Genomic DNA, 11,721 nt, shown 5'->3' on the forward strand with positions numbered 1-11,721 from the left:
CACTTTTACTAAAACCACCATTGACATCATTTTATTGTACACCAATCATAACATGCTACCTCAACAGTTGTGAAAAATGTTGTGCCCTTAGACATATTGAGATTTTAACAGTTTTCAGAAGTCCCTATCTGTTTTAAAGTTCATGTAGAGTGATTGATAGGTTTGTAGAAGACAACGTGCTTTTTGCAAAATGCACAAATCTGTCTTCTTTTTTTCGTTTTTTGATGGGGCACAAATCTGACTTGTTACTATGATCTTGGGTTTGGGTTTGTGTGTCATACCCTAAGTAGTTACTCATCTCATTGACATAGGCACCCGGATTTTATAGAAAAGCTATTCTGATTATGTTCATTGCCACACACATATGATTGCCCATCCCATGGACAACGAAAATCTTCTTCTTTTTCTTTTTTAAATGGAAATTTTTGACAAAGGATCCACCAATTCCTTGTCGGCTTCGGGAATACTGAATGCTTGGAGTCAGCCAACAATGGGCCTCATCCCACGGCAAAAGTATATGATGCAGCGGGTATATGTATAACGCCTCTGACGCCTCTTTCACATAAGATTGGACCTCACAAGCATGAGACTCACCGATATGAAAAAGGCGTTACATGATCCTGATATATCCTCTCCCTCCTATGCCCTTTGGCATGCAGAACAATAAACCGTTGGTTCAAATATGTAAAAAATGGTGCCTCTTATTGATTGATTCATGACAAAGCCAATGTGACCTTGTAGGAGGAAGGAATAATTAAAGAAAAGAGAAAGACTGTTACTTAAAATCAATTGGTAGAGCTTGCAAGGATAAGGGCATGATTAAAGAAATATTATTGTGATTTTAAAGAAATACTATCACGAATTCATGATCTTCTAGTGAAATCAAAATGCTTCTTGCTGAATATCACAAATTTATTTTTCATATTGACTGATGTATAGATTTTCTTATCAAGATGTATCATAGATAATTGTGTACAAGAAAATTATTATTACTAAAATTTTATGTGCATAACTCTGTCACAAAATTAGTAGTAGTTTGTTATATTATGGATGATAAACTTTGTTACATATCTAGCATCTACTAGTGTTTTCCACAGATATCCAGGTTCAAATCATATCACCCCCAACTCCCAACTATCAATGTATCGAAAAAGAAAACTTTAGTTGCATAACACTTACCATCCATTCATCATCATTCCTCGGCCTTCTAATCTATATAATTACAAAGCTTTCTTTTTTTCTTTTTATTTTCCTTTTTTTTTTTTTTTTTTTTTGAGAATCAATTACAAAGTTAATTTGTCATTAAATCCGTCTACAATAGTTCTTTTGCTCTGCTTCTAAATTGGTATGTTTTATATCTATTACGGAAATCGTAATCAGTAGGGCATCACATAGAAACTTATGTTTTAAAAAACTCACACATCATGAATACGATTTTAAATATGTACTACTCATTTATAGTTATCATGAATTTGTTAAACGATATGAATGTGACCAACCACACCAACCCAAATATCTGGGATTTTATTTAGAATCACACAATGAGACATACTTGAGCTTATACATCCAAATATGTCTTACTCAGACATCATAATAAACTTACACCATTCCAATAGGACAATACCACTCAAAAGACTCACAGAAAAACATGCCTCAACCCTTTATTTAGTAGCTAATTATGGCATGAATCCCATTCACAGGGCAACACCAGCATTCCATTCACTCATCATCATGGCTCTTGCGGTGGTGGTGATGCTTATAACGGTGGTGCTTCTTCTCCTCATCATCATCATCACCAGAGCCATCATCTCCCTGACACATATATACACGATCAGACAAAAGACAGTTCCAACCAATTGCAATACAAACAAGTTCATCTTTAACTTTCTTAGCACACCTATACCACATACATGGCATGCAAACAAAATAAGGTAGGTCATCCAAATCTAAAGTCTATTCTGTACCCGCTTTTGGTGATTGATGAGACTAATCTGTACCCTAATAGCTATTTTCACAAGCATGGTCATGTTCATGATAACGGACATTAATGTAAGATATGGATCTCTCAAGGTAATAATCAAAGGTGCCCATAATTTATATATACCAACTCATCTAAAATTGTGTAAAACAACATTCACCTTGTCTGCTTTTATAAAATAACCTAAGAGCACAGACACAACACAGCATGGCACAGGAAAAGGCAATTCTTGAAAAACTAGGACAAGACATGTTAGGCACACGTTAGTTAATTACTTAATATATATTTAGGTATGATTATACATTTTTTTGGGGAATATTTTAAGTTTTTTTAGAGGGGCTGGGGGAAGAGGTTTTTCGCTTTGGGCCTAACAACTGTCACCGACTACCAGGCAGCTTAGAAAATAACCAAAGAACCTGATGTTCAGTCAAATATATTATTCCACTGGTACCTTGAACCTACATGCAACAGGAGAACCAGGGTTAAAACAACCATTTGTTCCAGGAATTCAAGCTTGCTTAAAATTGAGAAAACCTCGTGTTTGGGAATTCTTTAGAAAATTTTCCATGATATACAAAGACTAATACCACCAACTTTAGGGTCTTAGCTCAATCTAGCAGAAGGAAAGTCCAATATTCATTTGGGTGCATCAACAAGACTTGCATATGCTATAATCAACTCTAGAATGTCTTTCTTAACTCAACAGGCATAATCAAATTTCAGACAAGATAAAACATACCACATACTCATATTACATGACTAAGCTAGCATTAAGTTGATTGTTAATTGTAGCTTCCCTCATAAACTATGGTCTCACTTGCAATGTCTACACTAAACTATAATTTTTGCCACTGACACCTTAGTATAAGATTAATTTGCAATGGCGACTCCAACATCCAAAACCAGTCATAAAATTAACAAATTCGTGAGCTCATTGGGCTAGACATTGCAGATTAATTGGAAGTTTGGAACTAATCTAATAATTTTAACTTATTATCGCACCACACCACCAAACCAACCCACTAATTTGATGGTAAAATCCTGACATTACAAGAAAGTAACACTAAGAAGACACATAATCAAAACTCAGACAAGATAAAACATACCACATACTTATAATAGTGAACATTCATTCCAAACAAAATAGATGTTTAATGTTAAAATTAATAACCACAACAACAACAAAGCCTTATCTTGGATTCGACTACGGATCCTTAACAGACTAAGCAGGGTCGGCCACATATATTCTATTTGATATATTAATATATATAATATCATATCACAAATTATTCAAACTAATTGGTCATAGGAATTCTTTCCCTCCATTCTAAACATATAGTAACAAGGAAATGGAATCAAGGAAAGAAATGGTCACTCACATATTTCTTGCGGCCATAGCCCTCTTCACTCTCCTCACCATAGCCCCCATACTTGGGCTTCTCATAGCTCTCCTCTTCCTCAGACCTCCCATACTTAGGCTTCCCATAGCTCCCCTCTTCCTCAGAACTCCCATACTTGGGCTTCCCATAGCTCCCCTCTTCCTCAGACCTACCATACTTGGGCTTCCCATAGCTCCCCTCTTCCTCAGACCTACCATACTTGGGCTTCTCATAGCTCCCCTCTTCCTCAGACCTACCATACTTAGGCTTCTCATAGCTCTCCTCTTCCTCAGACCTCCCATAGCTAGGCCTCTCATAACCCTCTTGCCCCTCATAACTTGGCCTCCCATAACCTGCTGGCCTCCGAGGCGGCTCATCCCCGTAACTCGGCTTCTCAAACTCAGTCGTCTCAGTCCTCCCCCCATACCCATATCCACCGCCCCCCTCTTGTTCCTCCCCATACCCGGGTTTCCGCCCGTACCCGGATCCATACTCCGACCCAGGTGTCTCATACTCGGGTTTCCTACCATACTCCGATCCGGCAGCCTCGTACCCGGGTTTCTTACCATACCCGGATCCGAATTCCGATCCGGGTGTTTCGTACTCTGGTTTCCGGCCATACCCAGATCCAAATTCCGATCCAGCAGTCTCATACTCAGTCTTTCTCCCATACCCGGATCCGTATTCCGATACAGGCTCCTCAGTCTCCGGCTTCCGGCGATACCCAGACCCGTATTCCGATCCAGGCTCCTCAGACTCCGGCCTCCGCCCATACCCAGACCCGGTCTGTTCAAACTCACTTTTCCGTCCATACCCAGAACCGTATTCCGGTTCTGGCTGCTCATACTCACTCTTCCGACCATGCCCAGATCCAAATTCAGATCCGGGTCGCTGCCCATACCCGGATTGATATTCAGACCCAGGTCTCTCAGACCCATAACCAGGCCTATTCACACCAGGAGGGACCCCATAACCCGATTCGGGCGGACCAGGAGAGTAACCGGGCACGGCTCCGGGTCGGGGCTTGGGTCGGGCATAGCTGCTGTACTCGGTTTGAAGAGCCTCATCACCGTAAGCAGAGGGCTCAGAATGAGAGGAGTATTGGGGGCGATCGTAGTCGAACTCATCGGACTGTGAGGATGAAGAGGGATAGCAGGTCTCATCGGTCGGCTCGAGAGGACGCCCGTAGGTGAGTACTTGGTCGTAGCCTCCCCCATACGGCGTCGGATCGTACTCGTCGAAATCGTCCACGTCAGCATCTGCTCCGCGCGTGTTATACGGCATCGTTTCAGGAAAGTTGTTTTGTTTTGAGATCTGATCTGATCTGATGAGAGGAGGAGAGGAGAGAAATGAGGAGGAAACGCGAGGACTAGGATGGGTTTTTATAGTAGCTTGACTTGCCGACAAATGCGGCGTCGTTTGGGAATGTAATAAGGGAAATTGCTCAAATTAGGACCCCGTTCGGTTGTCTTGTGGACACGTGGGGGAACTGGTAATGGTTGAAAGCGAAAGTATAAAAGTGAATGTGATGGGTTGTGGGCCTCAGATACAGTTGAAACTTTGGGATGCCTTATCTAAAATCATTAAGTAGTGGGCCACGCGTTTGATTTTTGCTAGATTTTTATTTTATTATTGATATAAAAAATAAATAAATAAAAAATGAAATTAATTGGGCCAACATGGCTCCTAAGTCCAATTGTTAAAGTTTGGCTAATGACAAATATAGATAGGCCCAATGATTTGATACGTAATATCATTTTCAGAATAGAAATGTTTAATCACGGGCTTGTTAATTGTTATACATGTACCATAACTCCGTAAGTTTTTCCATCAACCACCTAGATATGTTGACCATTTTAACATGATCCTCTCTGTTTCACTTTAAATGGGCGTCAATTTCATAGTTGAGATTTTATTTTATAGGTCTAACGGCACACTATTTTAAATTTTAGATAACGTGACACTAGATACACTTTAAATATGTAATATCAAATCTAAACTATGAAATTGATCCCAAAGAGAATTATTTCTCACTAAGGATGTTGTATTGTAGTGTAGTGTATGCCTTGTAGTGAAAAGAGTGGTTAAGATTTAAAAAAATTTACTGGTAAAGTATCCTAAATTTTTTAGGATACTCTACCAATAGATGGCATTCAACATTGAGAATAGTTATACTACAAAAGAAGAACAAGGCTCAGATGGTGAACCAATGGGGCATTTGAAAGCCAAAATTGGGTTTTACTCCTTTTAGCCAAACTTTCCAGTAAAATGCCTTAGGTTTGAAACTATTTAGGAATATGTCCCTGTTTTGAAACTCAATTTAAAAAAAAATCAAGTTTCAATATAAAACTCGATTTTTGGACAATCGAGTTTTAGTGAAATATAAAAAACAAAATAAAAAAATTGTGGAACTCGAGTTCCATGAACTTGAGTTACATTCAAGGAACTCGAGTTCATGGAACTCGAGTTCCACAAATTTTTTTTTTTTTTTTTTAAGTTTAATTCTGCTATAACTCAATTTTTAGAAAATTGAGTTTCAAAACAAGGGCATATCCCTAAATAATTTTAGACAAGGGGCATTTTACTAGAACTTTTTGACGAAATGAGTATTTTGCCATTTTGGCCAGCATTTGAAATTGAACGTAGTTGATACAATGATTGGCTTTTGTTTTTGTTTTTTCTCAACTAGTAAAAATTGGTTTGATGGAGAAATTTTTTGTTGTTATGCTTTAAGCAACCTTAAGCACACATATATATATATATATATATATATATATATATATATAGCTTAAATAACTTGCTTAAAATGAGTTGAATCGAGTTTATATAAGAGCTCATAATGCTAATAATGTCGTCTCCTATTGCCAAAATCTCATATTTGTCATATTCATTTTGTTATCAGATATGTATATATATATATATATATTTATATTTATATAAGAGCTCATAATGCTAATAATGTCGTCTCCTATTGCCAAAATCTCGTATTTGTCATATTCATTTTGTTATCAGATATGTGTGTATATATATATATATATATATATATATATATTTGTCATATGCATTTAGCTGCTGATATAATTAATTCTTAGGTGATAAAGATGGGGATGTGTCTTCTTTACTTTTGCCCCATACCTTTTTTTGATGAACCAGAAATTTTATTAAGCAAGAAACAAAACTACAGCTAGGGCAAGGCATATATATATATATATATATATATATATATATAGTGTGATAATGTTGACGGCTGCACAGCTTTGCTAGTTGTAGCATGAAGATTTTATAGGTGTTTGTGTTTCTTTTTCAACTGTGATCAGATAACGTTTGATTATCAAGGCTGGTCTGATGAAAATTGTAGAGGTGTTTTGTGTTATTGTATTCTTTTAGTGCTATTATTGTTGATTGCAAGTTCCTCATCAACTTGTTGGATTTCATCAGACCAGCCATGCTTACAGCTTATAGTCTTATTCAGAAGGAAATCATTGTGCTTAGACTTCAATAATGCTATTCTTGCTTATTTTGTTGTGGGTCCAACTAGAGGCTGATGCATGAATTAAGGATTAAGTTTTTTTCTTTTTTTGGATAGGGTGATAAGGATTAAGGTGTTTGTTATCTTTTTTTTTTTTTTTTTGGACAAAAGTGATAGAGGTGTTTGTTATCTTTGATTATTTTCTACTGCACTTTCTAATCAGTTTTTGGTATAAGTGGAAATTGAAGCTCAAATCTTTTATTCAACAATCAGAGACTTTATTAGTTCTAAGTAAAACCCACACTTTATTTTTATTCTATGAATTCAAATTTCAACCTAAATGATAAACTAGTAATAGTTTATCTAAGAAGATCGATGCTAGTAAAGGCCATGCCATGATAATAGTAATGCTCATTCTATTATAAAAATAAATTATTCTTTTGTGAAAATTTATCTGTTGGCCAGATTTACACAAACCTTAATGGAAAGTATCATTTTTCATGAAACATTTGGGAAGAAAGTCATTTTAGAAAACAGGGAGGTTGGTCTAACTTATCTTAATATTTTTACTTTTATTATTCACTAATCATTACAAAAATATATATATGTGAAATTTTTATGCGGTTGGACATTGTAGCCAAAGGAGAGACACCACATTGTAACATTTCCACCTTCCCCTATAAACAAACAGGACTAATTGAAAATCACACCCTTAAAATTGGGGTAACTTTGATTTTTCTCCTCAAAGTTTACAAACTTTGATTTGATCCCCTAATGTTAGCTATCATCTTGATTAGGAGTCCTTCCATTCATGCATGTGCTAATGTGTCCATTAAGTGACACCAAAGCTCAAAACCTAGTTTTCAACGTTAGAGACTTTGTGGCTAATAAAACCCTTGCACCAGGGTCCAATTGACGTAACCTTCTCCATCCTCACCTCTTCCTCCTCCTCGTCTTAAATTTCCTTGACTTGCAACTCCATCAAGTCCTTCCTACTCTTGCACTCACTTGCCATATCTTGCCACTTCTTCTCCCTTGCCTTCTCTCCCCCCCGTTTGCAAGCTCTTTTTAGGGCTCTTTGACACCACCTCATCTTCCTCCTTCAAACTTAAACAATCCAACAGTTGGATTGACTCCGTTCTCTAATCCAGTGATCCTAATCTCACAAACTTTGTCTTGTTTCATGCTTTGATTAGAGTAATTGTACAATGATTGTTTTGGTTTTGAAATCTTGATCTTCATTTGGTTCTCAAGAAAATGTAAAATAGAAACTAAAAAAGAAAAATTGAGATCATATTGAAATGTTTGGATAAACAAAAAAAGTGGAATCATATATAAATGTTAGAAGTCCAAAAAATTGGGCTATATTTTTATATTTGGATGCTCAAAAATGTTGTGAAAGGGAAAAAAAAAAAAGAATCATTTTATCTTGTTAGTTTATAAAATTTTAAAATATCCAGAGAATTTCATAATTAGAAAAGATATTTATAGAATTTATTTTAAAATTTCAAGTCTTTTTTAATCTATTTAATCTATATGGAATAATGAAACACACGATGGATTTAAGAGTTATTTAACGGACATATGTATGAATATTAACGGAAAGGCTCCTAATCAAAATGATAGGTACACTAAAGGGGCCAAATCAAAATTTTTAAATTTTAAAGAACAAAATTAAAATTACTTCAAATTTAAAGGATATAAATGGCAATTTTAGTCACTGTGAACAAACAAAGCCAAAATACTTCCCACCTCCCAACAAGAAAAACTGGACTAGGAACTAGATTCTGTTACTTTTTAGCTAACTTTGGTGGAACGAAATTGGAAAATAGGCCTAATTTCCCAACTATCTAGTTAATAGGTCCGGTTTTGAAAGTAATTGGGTTAGTAACATCTCGACCTTCTGACAGTCGATTTTAAGCCTTGTAAATCGACTCTCACAGAGTCGGTTTTGGTTGTCCGTGACATCTGATGTGGCAAAATTGCCAGGTGGCAGCCATCTAAAAATCGACCATCAGAGAGTCGATTTCCATGTTGGTGTCACGTGCCATTGACGTGGACTGACGTGGAGCACGACCTGGAAACCGAGTGTGTGAAGGTCGATTTCTAATAGGATATTTTTGAATTTAAGGCTCTCTTTCAGTCGCCCACCCATTCACTCTCCCTCATCAGTCAAACGCCTCTACAGACTCTCGCTCACCCTCACTCACCCTCTCCTTCTCTCACTCTCTCAGCGTCACCGTCACCGTCGCCGACGCCGGCCCCAACCCACTCACCCACCCACTCACTCTCCCTCATCAGTCAAACGCCTCACTCACCCTCTCAGCAAACCGACACTGTCAGTCACCCTCTCCTCCTCTCACTCTCTCAGCGTCACCGTCGCCGACGCCGGCCCCAACCCACTCACCCTCTCAGCCTCACCGACCCAGCCTCAGTCACTCTCTCGCTCACCTACGCGGTATCTGAAAGAAATAGAAGAAAAAAAGGTGAGTCAGTTCGTTTTGTTTGTTTGTTTGTATTTTTTTTTTTTTTTTTTTTTTTTTTTTTTTTTTTTTTTTTTTTTTTGGTATAAGAAGCATTCTTCTTCATTCCCAGATTGTTGCTTCAATTCGTTCCCATTTTTCAAGTATGCCATTTCTCACTTAGTTTTTTAGATTCGAATTTTATGTTCTTAAGACAAATTTCGAAGACCCATTTAGATAACATCAGTATTTTTTTATTTCTTTTTGTTTGAGTATATTATTGTGATGAAGGAGGACAAAAAAATGGCATGACATGTGGTGTAGCTTTGAAGGGGATGAATTTGGGTATTTGATTGCAGATAACACACATGCATCAGATTCATCTGAGATATGTGTTAAATCTTGTCTCCTGTAAAATGTATCCAATGGTTATGTATATTTAGTAGATTTTCTGCAATGTCTTATGATAAGTTCACGGATACATTATATGCTGGTTTATATTTTGTATTTTGTGGTTTCATTATGTATTATTATTGACAATATGTTTTAGGTTGTTTTTGTTTTTGTTTTCAATAATGTCTAGTACTAATTGCTTATCATTTTTGTGCAGTATGGCTGCTGCAAATGCTGGAGAGATTAACCATGCGCAGCCTGGCCCCATTGACACGTCAGTGTTGACGTTGCAGCTCAACCATCGATCAGAAGCCATTTGGAATGGGCAGGTAAAACACACCACTAAAGATTTCACTTTTTTTTGTGTGTGGTGAATTTTGTTTTTTGAACCTGGACTTTAGTTTGTTTCTAAGTCTTTTCTTTCTATGAATATTACATGTTTATTGAGAAAAAACGAATCATAGGCTGTTGCTCTTGTTATATTGTTTTATTGATGGCTAGTGAATTGTAAGTAATAGTTTCTCAGTTTATTAATTTCTAGAAGGGAGTTACTACATGTAAGACCCGACGCTCTAGACCAATCAAACATGAGTTCAAATTAGCAATGATTCCAACTAGACCTTTAATTATTCTAAATCTTAAAAAATACGACTATCTTAGTCCTTCCACCATAGCCACATCAAACATAACGGGAAAAGTTACAAATATTTGATAAGTGCTCCCTGAACTAATTCCTCCAAGTGAACAAGAGATCAACTACCCTTCTTGGTAACACCCATTAAATCCCAAATGCTCTAAATACTAGATCCATAAAGCATATGCAATATCACTAGGGATCAACAAATGATCTACCGTCTCCCCACTACACTGGCACATGTAACACCAACCAGCTAAGTAGAAACCTCGCTCGATGAGATTATCACAAGTAAAAAATCTTCCCCCAAAGAGATTAATTAAATTCAGCATTTCTTATTTGTTCAAGCTTTTGGTGCTAGTGATAGTTTATCATGATATAGATACTCTACCAGGCACTTCTTGCCTAGGTTTATATAGCATCAAACCATACAGAGTCTAGCAACAAAATTTTGGGTATTCTACTCTTCTTTGCAATGAGTTTTGAATATTTAGACAAAAAATGCGGCATGTAATAGATACATAAGTTGAGCTTTTTCTGATGAGGTGACTAGTAGCTAGGACTGATATTGGGTCGGTTCGGGTCGGGTTTACTATGACCCGAAACCCGACCCGACAGAAATCGGGGTTGTCTGTCTGAAACCCGATCCGACCCGGAAAATCGGGTCTGAAATCGGGTCGGTTTTCCGGGTCACGGGTTGGTTTTTTTTTTTTTTTTTGCTGCTGCTGCTTGTTGTTTTCCATGAGCATTTAGTTACTATATTCTTTTTTGTAATAATAATCTCATTTAAAAAAAAAAATCCAATATCAAATCATTTTTAAAAAAAAATTATACTATTTAAAAAATATCCAATATCAAATCATTTAAAAAAAAAATTATGAAAATAAAAGCTAAAATCTCCTTAGCAAGCCACATTTATGACTATTAAATGGATACACACAATAAAAACACAAAACCAACAATATCTTCACTGAACCATCTGAGGTGCAAGTATGATATCTCTTCTTTCCATTCCTTCTCTTATGCAACTCCAAAACACACCAAACAAAAGAAAATAATATAGTCCTCCACATTCCATTCATTTATAACCTATCCACTCTAATTCATTTCATTCTGTTGTGAACTCTCCAAACAGTGTCAGAGCTTTGAGAAAGCAAAACAAATGCATAAAAACCAACACAAGCACTAAAACCAAAAAATGAAAAACTATGGCAAGCTATCGAAAGCTTTATATTACAACAAAATGCTTAGTCGTGAAACAGATTACAGCAATCCATTGCTGGGCATAATGCTTAGTTGTCAAAAAAAAGGTTTCTTTTCAGTAATCCTGCATGTAAGCACTTCTTCAAGCTCCAACATTAAACTTGGCTTCATACACATGGGGTTGCTGCAAAAAAGAAATATTC

General features: G+C 36.6%; 1 protein-coding gene across 9 annotated transcripts; it reads right to left on the bottom strand.

The window, feature by feature from the left end:
• Nucleotides 1-1,429: 1,429 nt before the first annotated feature.
• Nucleotides 1,430-4,744, bottom strand: LOC126715195 (uncharacterized protein At5g39570). Of its 9 annotated transcripts, none has more exons than XM_050415686.1 (3): nt 3,611-4,744; nt 3,358-3,442; nt 1,430-1,812 (listed from the first exon to the last, which is right to left on the bottom strand). In XM_050415686.1, exons 1-3 carry the CDS (start codon nt 4,639-4,641, stop codon nt 1,720-1,722), a joined length of 1,209 nt encoding a protein of 402 aa, XP_050271643.1. In that variant the 5' UTR covers nt 4,642-4,744; the 3' UTR covers nt 1,430-1,719. The 9 variants fall into 9 exon arrangements, with proteins under 9 accessions (XP_050271643.1, XP_050271642.1, XP_050271641.1 ...); XM_050415685.1 differs by having other exon boundaries at nt 3,569-4,744; XM_050415684.1 differs by having other exon boundaries at nt 3,358-3,484; nt 3,611-4,743.
• Nucleotides 4,745-11,721: the final 6,977 nt, after the last annotated feature.

This window comes from Quercus robur, chromosome 2, assembly GCF_932294415.1.
Source record: "Quercus robur chromosome 2, dhQueRobu3.1, whole genome shotgun sequence".
Classification (NCBI taxonomy): domain Eukaryota; kingdom Viridiplantae; phylum Streptophyta; class Magnoliopsida; order Fagales; family Fagaceae; genus Quercus; species Quercus robur.

Coding starts and splice junctions, on each gene's coding strand:
- LOC126715195 (XM_050415677.1), bottom strand. CDS start 4,641: ATGCCGTATAACACGCGCGGAGCAGATGCTGACGTGGACGATTTCGAC. Junction 1,813..3,357: donor GCTATGGCCGCAAGAAATAT/GTGAGTGACCAT, acceptor TATATGTGTCAG/GGAGATGATGGCTCTGGTGA.